Below are 21,457 nucleotides of genomic sequence, written 5' to 3' on the forward strand. Positions count from 1 at the left end.
GACTAGCAGGTTTTTCACTGGGTGCAGAACTGCACATGGTTCATGGCTTTGTGGTATGATGCAGGGGCTGATTCCTCACATATGACTTGTCGGTAACTGTGTGCAATAAGTGCATAACTAAATACTTCCTTTTCTTTTTTCCTGCCGGAGCTATTGCTGCTGCTTACAATTATATGAAAACAGCACTGAACAGGAGGTCTTGTAGCAGTGTGCATACATCATACACTCACATGTCTTAGTTTCAGGCACATGTCCACCTTTCTTTTGGTAATAAGCATAATTCAAGCATTGCTACTTCAGGATTCTCTGATGCTATGAACACTCGCTATTGAGACTGATGTCAAAATTTCTTCAGGTCAGTGTCTGCGATCTGTTTATTTTGAGCATTTCACATGTTTATTTTGAGCATTTCACTTATCATGGATTGCTGGGTGAAATATCTGCCAAAATGTCAAAGGTGTTTACATAATAGGCATTTCCTTCAACATTCATACAGTTTTTTGATCTGCCAAATGTGGTTCTCATATCATCATGACAGCAAATCACTCCTGACTCTACACCTACTGTATCTGGGAATAGGTTCCTCCCTTAGACGTGCTTGTTCTTCCTATCTTCCCGGCAGTGTGCATGGGGATGAGCCAAGCTCATCTGCAAAACCCTTTGCCGCAAACTCCCATACTAGGTGCCCCTTCCCAAACACCTAAGCCTGTCGCACCAGAGCTACAGCACATAAGGAACAGTACAGTTCAAACGATGGAAACTTGCTGATTAACTGTGTAATGTACTCCTGTCAATGCAGAAAATAAATAAGAGACAACAAACTGGCAAGGAATCTTAGGTTTTGCTTGGTAGATTGAATATCCAGAAAATGTTACTGAAAATCCAAAACAGAAGCTGCACCTAGCATCCACTCCTGGCATTGAGAGAAAATGCATGAAGTCAGGTGCTTTATTTCGTCTGCTAATACAGGAGATGACATGCGGTCTGCTCTGATTGGCTACAATCCAGTCATTAAAGTGCAGCGCAAAACATCATAGCCTCTGCCCTGCACTACACTTGTCTCCACGAGCCAGCACGAAGTGTAGGTTAAAAAAGTCGACCTAGTACTGTAGGAGATGAAGGCATGCACATAGAGAAGTTGTTCTTGAGCAGATGGTGATGCTCGCTGTTGAGAGCCTGCCGTTGTCACAGTAAAATTAGTTCGGAGTGGAGCAATTGATGGCGATGTTTTTGTTCAGGAAGTGGAACACTGCTACTACCATGGCACCATCAAAGACTACCCCGGCGCTGTGGCGGCTTTTCGTACCTGTAGTGGAATCAGGTATGCTAAGTGACTCAAAAGCAGCAGATCTGCTGAACATCCACTATTTAAATAAAAGCATTGTTGTCAGGGTTGGGCAAAGCTGCTTCGAAATTGTATCATGACACAGATACAAGATACTGAGCAATAAGTATTTGAAATACAGGTACAACATATGCACTAATGAAATAATTGTATATTGAATACAATGTTCATCATATAAATCTCAAGGTACTTCTATACATGTGTTAATTTCTCATTATAGCTCCACTGTATAGGGCCGCTGCAAGCTTCCATAGGCGGACAGGGTGTCTACCAACCGGAAAAACCGGGAATTCTCAGGGACTTCGAATAGTTTGGATATAATCAGAGAATCTGTGCTCCTATTATGGAAAATGAGCAGTAATTTTGTTGTAAGGGAACGGAAATCGCAGTAATGCTGGCTCGACTAACAGAGAGGAATCGTAACGAATCCTCTTTGATGCCATGTCGTCCGCTGAAGGAGTTGTCAGTGTACCGTCAACCATGCGTCAACGACCGACTTTCCGGACGCCCGATAATTCGGACGGCTTTGCGGCACCACCACGTACCCCATAGAGCTAGTCAATGCCTAAGAACGTCTGAAATTTCGGACGCGAGACCCCTTCGCCGTCCGATTTTCCGGACTTTCTGCCGTGACCGCAGGTCCGAAACGGCATTACTGAAAGCCACCACCACCGCCACCACTTTGATTACACTGCCACCTCGAACCGGCGCTCGCACGCAGATCCGCTGGCAGCCGTAGCCACCACCGCGGCAACGCTAGACCTAGCTGCTTCGATGTTCGCTATTAAGCTTCTTGCCATTCTATGACGTGTTTTTCATTGAAAGAATTGGCCGCTGTCAGCGATGACACCGACTTCGCGTTTGTGGTCCTCGCGTTTGGCTTCGAAACTCGGAAAGCACGGCGCGTTGCATAATGCCGGTTTCCGAAAGGCAGCTTCCCCTCACTACAGAAATGTTACGTGGTGAAGCACACGCGAAAGTATTGCGGTGAAGCACAACAAGCGTGGGAAGGGGCAATTGTCACGGTACACAGCATGTATTCCTTAATTACACGCGCGTGAACCCGCCATCTTCTGTCACAGTGCGAGCACCGACATGCCTAATAAGTGTACTGGCAGGCCTTCAGAGCCTTTTCGGATATGCCTGTGGCGATTTGAGCCTTTAAGGGAAGTAAAAGATGCACATTAATTTTTTCGAACTGTCCTATTTTTTGGCCGTTTTCGCTGCCCCTAGGGAATCTGAAATATCAGACGTTGACTGTACCACTGACTAAGAGGATGCTTCAAATGGTCCGTGGGACGAACGCGCAGCAGAAGGAGGACGAGAAAAGAAATGACTTATGCCTTGAGGAATGAACGGGAAAGGAAGCGTGCCGCCGCTTCTTTGAAGGAACTTGAGCTCAAAAAATAAAGTGTTGGCTGACGCCGAAATGCAGCTGTTTCTCATCCAAACCAAAATAAACTCTTTTAACACTGAGGCATTGTGCACGGGCTGAGAGTATGTCAGGACTGTTGAGGTTGACCTACCAACTGTTGAGAGAGAATCTCACCGTGACAAAGTTCAGGCCTCATACCAACAAGCTTGCTATCAATTGATAGAAATAGCTCATATTTGAAAGTATTTGCTTCTGCATGCAACTTCTTTTTATTCATATTTGAGAAGGTTCAACTCGATTTGCAATGAGTTTTACCATTTTTTTTTCAAAGATATTTTATTTGCTGTGCATTTTACTAACTCTACCATTCTGTTTTCTTTTTGAGTAAAATAAGCACTACTCCTTAATATTCAAACTGGATTAAGTCGTTTTTTTATTTTTTAACATGCTTACTAGAGAGTGACAGCATCAGGCTACATGGTGTCAACCCTTCTTGACATAAAACGAAGTTCTCTGTCACTCAGGGAATTTTGCAAAGCACTCAGGGAAAACATGGAAAGCTCAGGGAATTTAGAAATGTCAACTTGGTCGACACCCTGGTTGGATTGCAAATTTTTCAACACCTGTCAACAAACCCCTTCCTTTCAAACTTTGCATATAGTAACACAAAATATATTTTTTTTTGCGTTTTAGCAAAGTACAGTATTGCCGTTTTGTAACAATCTGCGAAACTGAATGGTAAGCATTACATTAACTACGTGGACGGCGGCAGAGGTGCTAAATCTGAAGTCCAAGACGTATAAACACCATAATGGATGGGTATGATCGGCAGGAAGCCCGCTATAGGAATATATTGAATAGCAAAGCACGAAGTCAGGATGAGGTAGTTTCAAAAGGAGATCAGAGTATCTGATTCTGAGGATACATTGTTATATAATAGAAAAAAAAGAAATGACATCTTTTCATTCATAGCATTTGAAAATTGTGCAGAAATTATTGATCATGCCACAGAAACTATTGTTATACTTATTTGCATTTGCTGTTATTGTTATACAAAAGCACTGGTATAGCACTATTTTTGCTTTTTTTATAGCAGAAATAGCACAGAAACCATTGTTAATGTGCCAGTCAAAGTATTCACCCAGGTGTAAATAAGGGCATAGTTACCCTGCGCATGGCTCTGGGTTTTAAAGATAGTGCTAGAGAAAAAAATGTGTGAACCTGTGGTGGAGAATAGAAAAACATGGCTGGAGTAACATACGTAATACACAGAACCTGTAGACAATAACTGGCCTTTGGGTTTCCTTTTACCCTTTCTCGCGCTGCGAGCTAATCGTGACAGCAGCCATTTTGTTCTCACACATGGTTTCCAGGTCATTTGAGAAAGCTGACCAAATTCAGTGCAGCTGCCAGTACAGAATAATCTGGCAACAAATGCCTTTGTAGACCACATAACTGCAAGCAGTGGTGACCTGCAGGGAGAAGTGCGACAGTGGCAGCCGAGTGACCGCAACAAGCATACGTGCAATAAAATAATGCTCTCATGTTTAGTGCCTGCTCTTGCAGCTTCTGATTTCATCACAGCGTGTCTGTGCTATGCACTTAATTACTCATATTTTGTAGCAAAATGCATTGCTGTTCCAAATAATGTTTCCTCACTGTTAAAGGGACCCTGAAACGCTTTTGACGATTTTCTACAAACGTATTGAGTCGTAAGAGTAGGTCCTTCTGATCAATAATTGACACATCTAAGTGCTCCGCGTAAAGCGTGTAATTTATTATAAGGTTTTAAATATGCACATCGCTGCCGATCGCAGCGCATTGCTCGGCGGAATTTTAAGCCGCCCCTACCCATATGACCGAAATCACCCATGCGACGTCAGTGGGGCGAGCTATCCGATTGGCTGACAAGGGCGCGTGATCGATAATTTTTCCAACTTTACGGTAAACAAATTATCTTCGTAATAGTTGTAATGTTAGTTAATTTGTTTTTATGAAAAGAAAGTAACATAAAGAGAATGCACAAGAACAATTTTTCAGTACACTTAAGCACTTCCGGCACACAGCGTGTGTCGTCTGCTTGTGTTACAACGTACTCCATTTTGAAGAGAGCTCCGCGGTCAGAGTCGGTCGCAGTCTTTTCGCGAGCTCTATGATTGGACTTTGTTGCCTTGTGGACTGCAAACGTAGCGACTGGCAATATGTCAAGCTGCGACATCGTGTCCCTCTGCAAGGCAGCGTACGAGCGAACTGCCTGCTGCGCATCAGACTGCCGCTATGCGATCGGCGCCAGGATTTGCGCGTTTGTGGCCGTCATTTTACACCGGAAGATTACTAGCGCAATAGCGTTTTAGGGCAGACGCAAGCGCAAGGGGACAGAGTCTGGCCGCTTAACTGTGCCGTAACGGGATGAGCCATGAGATGAGCAGAAGGGCAAATATGAATGGTCTGCATGGTGCAGCCACCTGGTGGCACAAAGCTCAACCATACACAGTAGCAGCAACGAAGTGTATTCTTCTTTGCTGCTGGTGTGTATTTTTCGCAGGAGTGTAATCATCAACACGTGTTTTTATAAATGTTTAAATTGTTTTACACTTGGTTAGAGCAATATTAGCGCTTTGTTTGGCTGGTTAAGCGCTGCGCCAACAAGTGTATGGACCGTGAAGACCGATCAGGCCGCTCACGTACGTCTACGCTAATGTTCCTTCATCAGCTTGAGTTTATGCCTCCAGTCATTTGCCGAAATGACCAGCTTGCCTGTGGTTACCGGAATACAAAACACGTTCGGCGCTACGACAGAATGCTTGCAACGCACGCTGCTTCGATAGCTCTCGCTTGGGGTCGACGGCCAAGCGGCTAGCGGAGAGGTCTCGCGCGGGCGGGCTCCAAAACAACCGGAAGTGGACGATGTGACGTCGCATCGTGACGCTGAACCAGTGAAGGCGGAGCTTAGCCCCGCTCGCTCGGCGAAGGAGTTGAGGAGGAAAAGCATGGCCAGGGAGGAGGGTAACGTCTAATCGCTTGTAGCTCCATTAATACGTAACGCTTCACTTAAATTGTGGTGCGAATGTTCTACTTAAGCTGTACCCTACGCGTCTACAAAATTTGTCCGAACCGTTTCAGGGGCCCTTTAAAAATGCAGTGTGAGAAACTGTGAACTCGAAAAGCAATGCACTTCCCAATACATTTTTAGCCTGTATTTCGAAAAACTGGGTCTATGCGCAAAGTTTCTAGCAAAACGTTATGCTTTGAGTACTGGCCGACATCAATTCTGCTATTTAGAATGTGCCCCCAAAAAGAGAAGCTACTAAGTGAAAATTTGTAATAATTAATAATTAATATATTCACTTTAAGTTGTTCTCAAACATTGCTTATTGATCATATAATTTTCTTTTCTAATAAACAGTGATAATCATTGTTAGGTTTACCCCTTCTATTTTTTGACAAATTAATACCCCGCAGCATGCTATATTCTAAAAAAAAACAAAAGAAATAGAGGTGGGTTGGTGCTTTCCATTTGTTGAAGTTGAAAAGCAAAGCCTCTAGGAGCTACTTTGTTGTTCATTGTTTATATTTCTGGTTTGGTTACTAACGTATGTGTTGGTGTAACATTGTCTCTTAGAATAAGCTTTAATTGCCATCATTTGCTTTGCCAGCCTTCAGTGACTCTGGGCATCTTTGTGGATGTTGTGGTACTAGGTATATATCTTGTATCCTGAGATGCGCAATATTTATGCTGATATAATGAAAATACAGATAAAAAATACAAAAGGAATATCTAAAAACAGTATTAAAATACATGTAATCATCAATGCTACCCAGCCTGTTTTACTGCTTGCTAGAGTGTATTGGCATCCCATTAAAATGCTAGCTGCGGTACCACAATGTGGTGTGAGAAATGTGTGTACACTAAACACTTCCTCAATGAACACCTGCCACACATCACAGCTTATCAGTGTGGCGGATTCCAACAATTTCTGCGTACTAGTATAGCAGGCAGTGAAGTGTAGGTGTAGTCATTTCATGTAATCTTACTGTGTGTGTGTGATCGTACCTAAATGTCTGGGATGTGCTGCTTACGACAACCCTAGAACTTGTGTCACGGGCTCTTCTTATTTTTTTCCTGTCTTAAATAATATTTTTATTCACTGCAGTATTGACACCAAGAAACAAGCTAAATTAATTAGAGATTGCAATTTCTCTGCCATCAATAATTAAGTTGCAGTATTTTTCAATCACTTTATGCCAAGCTTTTAAATTGCATCATTAAAGAAAACTGGTGTCTCTTTAAAAAAAAAGTTGCATGCTTGATTGACCATTCCATTCCCACACACACCCACACCCACACACACACACACAAAAAAAAAAAACATTGTTTCTCCTTCAAAAGCTCCGTGGTGTAATGCCCATCTGAAGTGCTTCTTAAACAGAAAGAAGAGGATATTGTAACATTGTTTGATGCAATGATGTGGGGCTCCCGCAAGGCGCTAGTATTGTCTAGGGGTATAGCGAGAGGGTCATGCGATAGGGTTGACACGTCGCGGTTGTACTGCCTTGTTCGCTGCTGCAGTGCCTTTTTCATTGATATGGCTTCCGCGAGAAACTCTGCAACGGTCTTTGGTGGGTTGCGTATTAGGGCACTGAATAACTCTTGAAAGGTCGGCACATATCTTCGACAAACATTGCGACGCTTTCGTTCAGCCTCTGTACTCTCGCCTGAATGGCAGATTCAGTTCACTTCTTGCGATCGAGGCTGGCGTACGGGCTGATTAGCTGCCATCGGAACTCGTCCCATGTCGATAGGGCCGCCTCACGGTTCTCAGACCATGTCCGCACATAGTCCTCGAGGGCAAAGTAGGCATTGCGTAGCTTGCACTGGAGTCCAGCTGTTGAATTCTGCGACATGCTCAAACTGATTGACCCAGGCCTCTACATCCTCGAAGGTGTCCCCATGGAAGGACGTGGCGATTCACGGCTGGTTGAGGATGACCTCGGTCGGCGTGGTTGAGGAAGAAGACGGAACCGATGTATTCATCCTTCTGACTTGATTGGGTAGAGGCTCGTTCTCAGGTGGCAGTCCTTGAAGTCGACGGCTTGTCCGTACGTGAACAGGAGTCAGTTCGACCGGACTTCGTACTGGTCTTGTAGACGGTGTTCGATCTAGGAGTGGTAGCATGTACCCCGCACCTCCACCAGAATATTTTGCCAAGCAAAAGCAGCAATGACGCCTGAACGCTGGTCCGCCTACAGTTGTGCTGACCATGAACGTGAATATGCCATTGCGCAGGCAAGAGACATGCTTTAAAGTTGTACCTTGCCCTCCCTACTCAAAGATAAGCCTAAACAATTCTGGAATATGATCACGGCAGCAAATCCAACACGATTCACAGACTGGATAGCAATGGTGATGCTGTTCATAGTGATGACTGTTGCAATGTGTTAAACAATGTTTTTGTTTGTAACTTCTCTGGTGAAACACCTGTTTCTATCCCTACAATCCCTGACAATAACTGTTTTCCAATAAGCATCATCTCTGTAGGCTCATTTAGGGTGTGCCACTTAATAGAAAATTTCAAAATGTCTAGCCTTGCAGGTAACAATAATATTGTTGCGAGGCGGAGACAAGCATGAATGTTGTTTATGCAAGGCAAATGCTGAAGGCACCAGCTGACACAACTAGAACAAGGTGGCCTAGGCCCCCCAGCAGCAACAACAACACTCCTTCGTCATCGTCTCTTGTCTGCACGTGCTGCTCTGCATCGTGACACTGCGCCACCGGGGTTTGAGCGCCGACCCAGCGCAAGCGATTATGGCCCTGCAAAGGCACGCGTGTAGGGCTTTAAACGGTAGACATGAACAACATTGGTTCTTCACTGTACGGACAACAGGCCTGGTTCTTCGGGAGCAATCTCGTACGTCACATCCGAAAGCTGTCGCAGGATTCGGTAGGGACCTAAATATTGCAACAGAAGTTTTTCCGATAGGCCCACACGACAAGATGGTGACCAAAAGAGCACGAGGGAGACAGGCAAATACTGCACGTCCCTATGGTGCGTATTGTAACGGGACTTCTGGGCAGCCTGGGAATCAGCGAGGCGAGCGCGAGCTATCCGATGGGCCTGTGCCGCCATAGAAATTGCATCGACTGGTGGAAATACAGTGTCCAAGGGCAAAATGGGATCACGGCCAAACAGTAGATAAAATGGCGAGTAACCTGCACTGTCATGGCAGGACGAATTGTATGCGAAGGTGACATATGGCAGAGCGACGTCCCAGTCCTGGTGGTCTGGAGAAACGTACATAGCTAGCTAGCATGTCAATAAGCATTCTGCTCAGTCGCTCTGTGAGACCATTAGTCTGTGGATGGTAAGCAGTGGTTATTTGATGTTCTGTAGAGCATAGGCAGAAGATATTATCAATGACCTTTGATAAGAAGTAACATCCGCAATACGTGAGGAGCTGACGTGGAGCACCGTGGTGCAGGATGACGATGTGTAGGAGGAAATTCGTGGTGTCAGTGGCACATCTTGTAGGCAGATCTCCTGTAATGGTGAAGCACGTGGAGTAATTGGTTACAACCGCAACACATCTGTTGCCCTTAGTTGGTTGAGTCTCACACGAAAGAAAGGCTCAGTAGGAATATCGATGGGTTGTAAAAGCCCAGCTGAAGCCATGGAAGTGGGCTTCCGGCGTTGGCACAGGTTTCAAGCAGTCACATACCGGCGCACAGTGTGGTAGAGGGCGGCCCAAAAGAAACGGCACCGAACTCGGTCAAAGGTGCGAGTAACACCGAGATTGCCAGCAGTGGACGCGTCGTGGAGTTGTTGAAACACGGTGCGTTAAAGGTGCCCCAGTACCGCCAGCACCATCAGGGTGCAAGTTGCATTTGTACAGGACTCCGTTGGAAATACAGAAGAGATGAAGGGAAGGATCAGGAGTTGGTGAGCTTAACCGATCTATAATGGATCTTCTCAGCAACAGTGATCTGCAGTAGCCCGAGCGGAGGTCAATCACTGAAAAATATTTCGCCCCGTGTAGACTGTCAAGTGCATCATCGATAGGAGGCAATAGATACACGTCCTTCTTGGTGATCTTGTTCAGATAGTGATAATCAACACAAAATCTCCAGGTGTTGCCTTTTTTCTTGATCAGGACAACTGGTGAGAACAATGGGCTAGCAGAAGGCTTGATGATGTTCTTCTTCAGCATCTTCACAACTTCGCTTTGAATGATGTTGCAGTAGACACGTGGTAGAGGCAGCAATGGATGGTACTTGCATTGCCCGTGTCAATTTAATGAGTGACTATGGCTGTCTGACCTAGCGGGCAGTCATCGAAATAAAAAATATAGCTGTAACTAAACAGAAGGCACCTAAGGTCCTCAGTTTGAGCTAAAGAGAAGTCGGTAGCGATCATTTTATCGACATCGTGGTAGGGTGATGAAGCCGAGAGGCATGAGGACCTTTCTGAGTCTTTTGCGAAGGGCGGCATTCATTACAGATATCTGTGCACTGTCGTCAATGAGGGACTTGACTGGGACTCCATCCACCTCAACGTCTAATATACTTCCAAGGGCAGGCAATGTGATCAGAGGATTTGCAGGCCAGTTCGTTGATGCAGCATCACTTCCAGGAGCTGCACCGACTAGTTTTCCTGTGGCACGAACATGGGGGAAGAAGAGCGGCGGGCTTGTGAAAAACGTGACCGGCGACTTAGGGGTGATAGTGACTGGCTGGTTCGGAAAGTTGGAGGTACGTTGTTGGTATTCGTAGATGAACGCACAGAGAAACGGGGAGCACCTTGATCTGAACGATCGGACAGGAAGCTTCACCTAGGGGGCGATGACCAACGATGGCGGCAATGACAAGTGATATGTCCAACATGCATGCAACTGAAACAAATCAGCCTATCATCTGGTGTTCTCCAGTTGGCCGGGTTATGACGGCAAGTTGGAACTGCAGAAAAAGTGGGAGTGTCATTTGGGCGGGACCGATCCTGACTGACAGCGGCATCACGAATGGGGCAGAGAGATGAGAGGCCTAAATCTCTTGTCTGACAACGGCCTGTATAAGCGCGACAGAAGATGCATTGTCTGGGCAATGCTGATGAGCAAAGGTGGGAGACATGGCTTCGAGCTTGTGACAAATTAACCACGTCAAATTTTCTTGTACAGACAGAGGTCCACGTGGCTGTTCCTCACACAAAGACGTCAAAGCTGTATTTGGTAGCCTGTTGAACTGTTGCATAATGCGGCGACTCTTTGTCAGTTCGAAATTGTAGCACTGTTTGATGATCACATCCACTGAGTCATATTTTTTGGAGATAAGCAGCTTAAGTGCATCATCTGCTATGTCCTTCAGGATGTTGCCAATCTTGTCGGTCCCGTTCGTGTCTTTGTCAACTTTACGACAGAGCATGAGGACATCTTGAATATATGCCACGTAAGATTCTGTTGACGTTTGAGCATGGGTCGATAGTTCCTTGTTCGTTGCCAGCCAAAGGGCTTTCCAAAGAGGTCTAGAAGCTTCTGCTTGCAGACGTCCCAACTCGTTATGTCATGTTCGCGGGTCTCATACCATGCTAGCGCTGTGTCTTGGAGGTAGACTATCACATTCGCTAGCACTAGCGTTGGGTCCCACCAATTATTTTTGCTTACACGCTCATACCAGGAAATCCACTCTTCAACATTCGTAATATCGATGCCATTGAAGGTCCCTGGGTCTCGTGGCTGGGACAACATGCGGAGGTCAGAGTCTGCGGCACCGGAGGGGGGCAGTCGGTCATTGTTGTGCTTTGGCTGTTGAACATGGTGTCGGGGCTCATGCGGCGACCACAGCAGAGCTCCGCGTTGGCATCCCGCATGTCCCCCAAAATGTTGCGAGGTGGAGACAAGCACTAATGTTGTTTATGCAAGGCAAATGCTGAAGGCACTAGCTGACATTAGAGCATGGCGGCCGAAGCGCCCCAGCAACAACAACACTTCTTTGTTATTGTCTCTTGTCTGCATGCCCTGTTCTGCATTGTGACAATATAAACTAAAATTTTCTGACAGATACAAAAGTTTATCGCATCATTATACTTGCCAAACTCTTTTTGAAGTCTTTACTTTGTTAGATGATTGGAAGGTGGGTAAGGTAGTTCCACTGCACAAATCCAGTAACATTCATTCTTCCTTCAACTACAGTGCTTTCACCAGTGCACTCTACAAACTTCTCAAACACATTATTTACTCAAACCTGGTATCTTTCTTCGGATCAATAATGTCTTTTTCCCTTTGCCAGTTTGGTTTCAGAAAGTACTTTTCTTGTGACACCGTTACTCTCCTTTACTAACGATCTCTTCATAGCTTTTGACAAAAGCTTGATAACTGATTGCATCTTTTTAGATTTCATAGAGCCTTCGACATTCTATCACACAACTTCCTCCTTCTAAAAATGAGCAAGCTCAATATTGATCCTAATATCCTAGTCTAAATTCAGTGCTTTCTGACAAACCACTTATAATACATCCAGACTAATGATTATGACTCCTCCGCTGTTTCTGTCACTTCAGGTGTGCTGCAGGGATTGGTTATGGGCCCGTTACTGTCTCTTATTTATTTTAATGACTTACCTGCCAGCATTAACTGTATTATTAAGCTCTTTGCTAATGATTTCTTGCTTTATCATATATTTAATAACCCACGTGATGCTTCTGTTCTGCAATCCAACATTGACATTATTTCCAGCTGGCCCGATAAGTGACTTGTGAAATTAAACACTTCCAAATGAAAGGTCATGAGATTAAAACATTGCAGGGATGCTACTGAAAACATTGCTTTCACCCTTAATAACTCAGCATTAACACCTGTCTCTTCATACCACTATCTTAGCATAAATGTAGTTCAGAACCTCTCATGCAATATGCTTGTTAAACATGCAGTCAATAATGCTAATTGCATGCTTAGATTTCTATGCTGGAATTTTTCCTCCATTCCCTTCAATTTAAAGCATAAATTATTCATGTCACTAGTTATATCCAAGTTAGTATGCTCTATTTGGGTCCCATCTAGCTCGGCACTAATCCGTGCTCTTGAATCTGTTCAGAACCATGCCAGCCAATGCACATTTGATACATGATATGGCGTCACAGACATGTTTATTGAGCCCTGTGATCCTGAAAAGTTTTTTTTTTCTCTTTCACCTGTCATTCCCTTATGTTTTGATCACGTTCACTAATTAACTTGGAAAGTTGCATTATACAAATCAGATAAACTTATGTTTTGATTAATTGATTTGGTGCAACCCCTTAATGCTCTATCATGTTTTTCATTGCTTCTGCATGAACGCCAGTGGCATCATCCACATTCGCAACGAGACTTTTGTCATCCATCCATTCTATGGAGGAGACCTCTCGGTGAGTGGCCTGATGATGCGCACCTCCCTCCCATCCCAGCACTTTTCACTGACTGTGGTGCATACCATGCAGCGGGTCCACCCCCACGTCATCTACAAGTACTTCAATGTCAACAAAAACCCTTACATCTGCGGTAAGCATTTTCACTCATTAGATTATGACCTGTCACAATTGTACAAGCAGTTTTTCGAGTATTCCATAAATGACACAAACCTTAGCAGCATCTAATGCACATCCACCTAGGAGCAGCATTAAAGTTGGCGGCTTTGAGACAACGAGGTAACTCCTATCTAGATGAGAGGGGCATAGATATACCGATGCAAGCCATGTATGTCCTGATGTAGGCATGAGTGGAACAGTGCTAAGAACAGAACAAACGGGGATGTGACCAGTGGTGTACCAACTATTTCTAAAGAACAGCAAAACTGTCTGACCTCTCTCTCTCTCTCTCTCATGATATATATATATATATATATATATATATATATATAGCAAATTACTATTGCAAAATGTCGCAGTTTCACCCGAGAGGAAAAGCATCGATTGCATAGCATAGCAAATTGCAAATTACTAGACAGCCATAATAAGTAAGGACAGTAGTTTTATTGGCCATATGAACTTGTAAACACTCACTTAGTAAACTAAATTACCAAGCATGGTGACAGAGCGCACAGGCAAACATGCACACATCGCACTCAATGACTGCGGACACTTGCTGTCAAAATGCTAGCATGAGGAAGTGCGGCAACGACAGTGAGCGAGGTGACCTTCGTGCTGTCCATCTCTTCAATGCAAACTGAGCTATGAGAACACAGCACACACAAAGTTACGAGCCATCGGCCCACCTAGACTGTGCCCCAAAAGCTGATCGCTTTCAAGACAAAGCCCACGTGAACGCGTGCAGCCGCCCCATACGCAGTTGCTACCGAAGTACAACGCAACCCTTACCTCCCGTTTCACCGGTTCTTTGCATGCAACAGAAGATGGCGTGCTTCCTCCCCGAAAAATTATTTGAATTTGCATTTATTTCTTGCAAGTACATTAAATCTCAAGAAGATGCAGGACTAAAAGACAATGAATGCCTCAGAGAGGCCCCGGATCACACCCAGTAGCAGCAGTACAGCACACATAAAATATGCACATTTGCGACAAACAGATTTAATAATTAAACAAGGAATTGTACTTGGTGTTTAAATTTAAAGCACAAATTCATTGCTAGTTTAGATAATAGTATTGTCGAGGTTATACATAACGAAGTGCTATCAATATAAATTACTTGCACTATTCACACCAGAAAAGCAGATGTGTCCTACCTTGAAGAATTACTACCCGATTTCCAGCAAACCTGTTTCTTTTGAACAGCCCCAATAAAAGTTTGAGTTTCTTGTAATTATATCACATACATTAAAAGTTGCCCGTATATATACGTGTGCATGTGTGTGTGTGTGTGTGTATGTGTGTGCTTGCCTGCGTGTAATGCTTTGGAGCTCTTCTGGTTGGGAATTTTTAAAAAGCCAGTAAGTCTATATATATATATATATATATATATATATATATATATATATATATATATATATATGTATGTGTGTGTATGTGTGCGTGTGTATGTGTGGGACTGTCCCGCTTGAAAACTTGCCCGTGTGTAATGCTCTTCTGCCTGCGTGTAATAAGCTCTTTTGGTTGGAAATTTTTAAAAAGCCAGCAAGTCATCAACAGATATGTTACATCACCATGGCATTTAGCATGGTTAAGAGACTTAGAAGGGCCAGTTTGGCTTGATGATTTGCCACGGTGTCCTTCCTCTCTCCCTACCCCACTCGACTCAATTCCCGCTAAATTTCACTTCGGTTGAGTTCACAGTTCCTCAAGGCAACGACATAAATTATTTGTTTGCCAAACACATTCATAAAGTTCCAGATTGCCTGCATGCATAATTTACTGCAAATTTCATTTGTCCCCTGTCTTTGAAGTTTACCTACATATTGCTCATAACACTGCCTTTATTTTTGCCAAATATAAGCAAAATTCCTTGTTTAGTTCAACGAGGTCAGCGCTCAAGCCAAGACGGAATGTGTTATGACACCTGAAAATAGGGGAAAAAAAACGATGGCTTAATAATTATTTGCGACGATTCTAAGAGGTCCAGGAACGTAAAAATTTTTCATATATTGCAGTTACCATACCGTGCCCCCCATCCCTTTTTCACAATATATAAATCTGTTGTACCCAACAGCTATGTCGGGAGATTAGGTAGCATACCTGATAGCGGCCATATCACACGCTCTAACACTTGAATAAGAAACTTTTACGAAGGCTGTGTTTGATCCAACCACATTTATCTTTGCACAGAGAGTTTCCATAGCAGTGTGTTCAATGGGGCTGATTGGTTCATCTTTAGAATAAAAACGGGAACAGCGCAACACAGGACAGAGCGCCCTGTCCTGTGTTGCGCTGTTCCTGTTTTTATTCTAAAGAGTTTCCATAGCGTACCACCAATTTTGGCTAAATTTTATCTTTGTGGTTTTTATAGTTTTGCCAGAGCAGCGGGCTCAACTCTTCCTGGCTCGTTGCGCACGCTCATAACACCCTAGAGTGCTTGCATATGTAATTTATTGCGATAGCCCCAGTTCCTTATCTATTTTGAGCCTCACCTGCACGTCACCAAGCATAATGAAGCGGCCTTCTTTTGTTTAGTGAGGACACCAGACGAAACTAATGTATCATGCAGGAAAAGAAAAAAGATGAAGGTTCAATAGTTATTTGTATTGGCTCTAAATGAGCAGAAATGTTAAAACTGTGGGACATATTGCACCTAAAATGCTGGCTATTCCTTCAAAGTATAAATATCTGAAACGCAGAGTTCTCTTGAGACATTGGGAAACCTAGCTAACAGCAGCATGATACCTTCGAACACTTAGAACAACAGAAAGCTGAGCTAGTTGGTAAGGATTCATTATACAAAATAGAAGTGAGGCATGCGACTATCTCTGGCGACTATCTCTGGTCCTGTCTGCACGCCTCACTTCTATTTTGCATAACCTTCGAACACTTGCTTACAACTTTTTAACCTTGTAGTTGATCAACACTCATTTACCATCGCAAATAAGGTTGGCATATTGTTCCCCTTATGTTCGCAAAATTTCAACTCATTTGTAGTTGTAATTATGCATCGCAGCTGTCTAAGTTTTACAGCTTTGTAAAGCCGACTGATAACGCTATGGACCACTTGCATACATATTCTGCCAGAAACTGCACATTTAACCCACTTATTGGAACGTTGCCTACACGTTTGCCATACCATGCCCCTCATTTTCCCAAGATATAAACAAGATGCCTTATTTAGCTCACCAAGGACACTGGAGAAACAAACTACGAATCTCGTAAAATACATGAAAAAATGAGGGTTTATAGTAATTATCTGCAACACCTGTATTTAAAGCAGGAAAGTGAAAGTTTCGCAATGCATTGTGCTTAAAATTATCTATTTTCACAGGAATTCAACCGTCTTTCGTGCTGTTGTTTTAGGAGTCTGGGAAACATTTCTATTAGTGGCGGTACAAAACCCTGGAATGCTTCAATGAGCAACTTTCTACAAAGGCTGTAACGAACCTACACAGAACAAACGTTTCTCGTAAAATACATGAAAAAATGAGGGTTTATAGTAATTATCTGCAACACCTGTATTTAAAGCAGGAAAGTGAAAGTTTCGCAATGCATTGTGCTTAAAATTATCTATTTTCACAGGAATTCAACCGTCTTTCGTGCTGTTGTTTTAGGAGTCTGGGAAACATTTCTATTAGTGGCGGTACAAAACCCTGGAATGCTTCAATGAGCAACTTTCTACAAAGGCTGTAACGAACCTACACAGAACAAACGTATCTCGTTGGTCTATCAGAACATTGCTTCGTACTTCGACTACACTGTGCCCTGCAAATTTTACTGAGGATACCGGGGGAGAAAGCTAAATGACATGTATAACACATAAAAATTGGCAGAAAGCAATTATTCAGTGACTGTTTTCAGAGCACATAAGCAACCTACACAGTGTAAATTTTCAGTACACATCGCCAAAAAGTGGCCTTCATTTTTTCAAAATACTAAATATCTGCTTTTTTTCCTCTTGCTGGGAAACATGTAATAGTGTAACTCATAAAATGAAATTGTCAAAGTAAGAAGTGACACTTGCCTTTAGAAAAAATTGGTACTGAAATGGCTTTGCATGTTAGACCAACGTCATTTTCATGAGCCTATGTACGATAAGTCATGATAACGCAACTAAATTCAACAGTTATACCTGTAAGAGATAGATTGGACTTTTCATGATGATAACATACTGAGACTGTATGCTTTGTCGACTATTTCTGGACAGAGATAAATAGTTCCGGCATTTGATAATCCCATGAGTTCATGCCGTAAGGCACACAATCACTGGGCGCGGCTAATTACAGTGCTTTATTTGAACCTCTTCCTTGCCCGCAGGTTAAATGTAGCAAGCTGATTCAAATACAGATACAGCGGTCCCAAAAAACTGGACATGATGCAATTTGCACAAGCTGACATTTGTTGCAGCGGGAACTGCCCAGCACCAGTCATTCTCTGCGACGTGAACGTGTATGGTACATCCCACGCGTCATTCGCTTCAGGGCATCCCGAGAAGGCACACAATCCTCGCTGTCCAAGCAGAGGATGCATAGTAAACTAGTAAAGAAAAGCATTACTTATGAAGTGGCTCTGCCTTTCCCTTATGGCTTCTCTCTCCCTCTCTCTATTAATAAAGAAAATTTAGCTTCAGCTGTGTTTTTGTTGGACTTTCCAGCATGCAGCTGAAAGTGGCGGCTTTCAAAAGTCGAGGGGAGGGGGCGTGCCCTCCTTGCCCCCCTCCCCCCGGGAGATACACCTGTGGATATGACACGTCACATGAGTAATCACTGCAAGTTGGCTCCTACCATAGAAGCATAAACTAACATGCCTTTTAACATCTTGTAACATTTCTGCGTGGTTGGTGCTTGGCACTGTGTCATCATGTCGTCATGAAGCATGAAAAGGCACTTTTGTCCATGGGAACTTCACATGGTTGCAATCTCCCATTGAAGGCAGGGTTGAAGGCATTGAAGGGAAGTTGGGGGACAGGGCCTGCTAGATAATGCTAAACTTGGGCATATGCCAACCTGCCTTCATAGTAAGACAGTACGCTTTATTGACAATCTGCTGCTGAATTGTTCGACTCATGGTTAGCAGTGAGCTTTTTTTCACGTTATGTAGTACACTTGTATGTGCTGCTATGTAGTGTGCTAGCCTGCCTAAACGTAACTGGCTTGCACCCTTGTGACACAGTGTAGGCCAATTGTGCTGACTCTGCACGCAGGCAATTCACGCATGCACGAGTGGGGCTTCAAGCACTTCCGCAAGACTCTCCCACCTCCGCCCAGATACAAGGCAAGGCGCTCATGTGTAGCACACCTTCCAATTCAGTGTACACCGATAGGCTGCCACACAGCTCTGCTTTCTTAGGGACACAGCAGACCAGCTTAGGCTGTGTTCTTATTTTCATTCATTTGGCAGACAAGGTTCACTATTAACAGAAAAAATGAAAACTGAATTTTCTTTTTGCTCTGTAATCTCAATTCCAATATGTCATTGTCACATTTCAGTGCTCTCTTGTACATGAGCTATTTTAGTGTAAGGGAAGTTGAGTTTCTGTAAATTGTCATGTAGTCCTTTTAACCAATAAACAACTTGACCTTTTCAGGATGGTAAAAAAATGAAAAAAGAAAGCTTGCCAAGAAGACATCATTTTTTTTTGGTGTGCAAATGATTCTGACGATCATACAAAGCCAGCTGATGTGAAATATTTCTGTCAAAAAGGGGAATTTAACTAGGGAATAACTTGTTTTACACTTTCGAGATCAAGATTTGAGCAACACATTTGCTCACATTGTCTTTAGGCCTGCATGAAAAAAAAAATAGAGAGAGAAGTGGTGGATAAGCTGGTCTTGTCTGTCATTTTTGTACGTTTTTGTTCGAAGAGCTGAGCTCATTTTTCATCCTTAAAGGGTTAACTTTAGTGTTCCGTTAAACGACACAGTGCTGTGGAAATGTTACCCAGGCACTCACATTCTCAGCTGCTGGTGGCATACACTTTGAAATTCGACAAGAGGGTCCTGAGAAGTGCTTGGGTTTCAAGCACAGTGTCCTGTAGGTGCAGTACGTCAGGACTCCGTTGTCACAGAAATTTTGGAAAGACTTTTTGAGAGCTGTTGTGCAGACATGCTTTAGGGCAGATATTTGAACCTGAGTTTTATACAGTGGGTGAAAACTTTATTCAATATGCCCGGCGATTTGGGCGGGTTGGGGCCATAAGCACCCTAACCCTAGCCTAGGTGATGGTCTCGATTCCTTGGACACGGGTGGCTTCCTCAGCGTGCTGGACGGCCCACAATTGATCGGCAAAGTTGTGGCTGAGCAGGGCTGTCACCCATTGCGTTGTATGAAATTCGGTTTGCCACCGCACGCCAAACTGAGTTTTGCACAACGAATAATTTTATATTGAACCGTGTGGAGACCTAGCACAAGCAGAGTGTATGAATGCCCCACCAGCACCTCAGTAATAGTGCCAAGCACATGTGTTTAGTGGACAGGGACGCATTAGTACTGTCTCCACATCCTTGTCTCATGTTCTGCCTATGACAGATGTCATAGGGCGTGTTCGCCTGCACTCCAAGAAATATTGTAACACTTCACTGCTTGCTCGCACTTGCATTGCAGACTAGAATCCAGCCTCGGGCTGACAAGGTAGGCATTTTTACACTGTCTCAATGATGCTGGTGCATGCTCGGAAGTGTAGCTGAATAAATGCCTGAACTGTCACAGACAAAACTATTCACTTTGCTGGATGAGAGAACATTTTATGGGGCCCACATGCATGCAGCCTATAATTGAGGTATGCACGCACTAATATATAGACCACAGCTATCACTATCACTACTTGCAATATGATTTATTCTTAGTGTTTTCACAGGATTTTGTACTGCATAGTGTAAACAGCGAACACATGAGATAAAGAAACGGGGCTGTCATCTGTGCACACTGTAATATAGTGCATTACCCACCTATTTTAATTTTCTTTGGACCCACGTTTTGCAAACTTTTGTCTTTAGCAGTGCCTCTGTTGAAATCAATGGTTGGACGACATCTCGTCTGGTTGGGAGGAAGCATGTTGAATGAAAAAATTTCAAAAATGCCGACCAATAAGAATAGGTTAAAAACCTTTAAAGACGTTTCATATTCAAGGCACTGTGAACAAAGCTTCCACACAGAAGCCGAAACATAATAAAACATTTTTAACCTATTTCTTTCGTTCAACATAGTGCCTCTGTTATATTGCGTTGCATATGCCAGGATATGACTCCTCTGGATAAACTGACTCTTTTGAGCTCAAGGTTTGCATAGATGTGGGAACTCATGGTGGATGCTTTTGGGTGCATGCATTAGTTGCCCCGTTTCATCAGATTAAATCCAAACTATGTATGTTTTGTCTGCAGTGGTGCGAGACAAAAAGTGTAGAATTTACTGGAACAGAACAGTGGTGCTGTCACTGTGATGCCAAAATACAGTGTCTGCTATGTTTCATCTAGCTTTGCTCTGGCAGTGACAAATGGTGCCACAATTTTTTTTATTATGAAGTTGCTCTCCCCCCTCCTCTCCCTTTTTTTTGTGAGCTGCCACAGACGATGTGCACTTCAGACTTATTCAGGACATAACATGATGCATCCAAACTGCATCCATGTCACTTCTGTGCAAAACGTTATACTTACTGTAATTGTGTCTCATGTGAAACATGTTAACAAATTGCCCTCTTTTACACCATTTTTGCAGAGAGACGTACGAGAAGTGTACAAATTTATTGAGCTTGCCCTCGTACTTGACCAAGCTATGGTGAGTAGGTCTATCTATCCATAGCTGTTTTGTCTGCATTTCTTTCTTTGTAGTCAAAAGGAAAAGGAAGCATATCTACTGCTGTAAAATATTTACCAAAACATGTATGTGATCTGCATTGAGCAATAAGATGGACCAAAATTGAAGGCCACATATTCCAGGAAGTCACCAAGATAAAAGATGTGCAATGACTTCATTTGACCTGTATTGATAGCAGATTAGTATTACATTAGCATTAAGAGACTTGGAATAGTGCTAAAATAATGCTAATCTGTAAGAAAGTAGTCTGCAAGGAATTTATCATTTAGAAACCCATTAGCTTGTTCTCTGTATCTTTAAAAAATATTAACTAAGGTAATAAGGTAAGGTATAATTGAATTCATTATCATTAAACAAGCTGGCTTCATT

General features: G+C 43.3%; 1 protein-coding gene across 2 annotated transcripts in view; it reads left to right on the top strand.

The window, feature by feature from the left end:
• Positions 1 to 21,457, top strand: part of mmd (disintegrin and metalloproteinase domain-containing protein mind-meld) — a 235,908-nt gene that overhangs the window by 24,510 nt on the left and 189,941 nt on the right. For both annotated transcript variants that reach the window (XM_075679576.1, XM_075679577.1), the window contains exons 6-11: positions 1,239 to 1,321; positions 13,051 to 13,114; positions 13,187 to 13,247; positions 18,480 to 18,550; positions 19,880 to 19,906; positions 20,990 to 21,049. In XM_075679576.1, coding sequence (XP_075535691.1) covers positions 1,239 to 1,321; positions 13,051 to 13,114; positions 13,187 to 13,247; positions 18,480 to 18,550; positions 19,880 to 19,906; positions 20,990 to 21,049 — 366 coding nt within the window. The remainder of the gene's footprint in view (positions 1 to 1,238; positions 1,322 to 13,050; positions 13,115 to 13,186; positions 13,248 to 18,479; positions 18,551 to 19,879; positions 19,907 to 20,989; positions 21,050 to 21,457) is intronic.

This window comes from Dermacentor variabilis, chromosome 2 (genome assembly GCF_050947875.1).
Source record: "Dermacentor variabilis isolate Ectoservices chromosome 2, ASM5094787v1, whole genome shotgun sequence".
NCBI lineage: Eukaryota > Metazoa > Arthropoda > Arachnida > Ixodida > Ixodidae > Dermacentor > Dermacentor variabilis.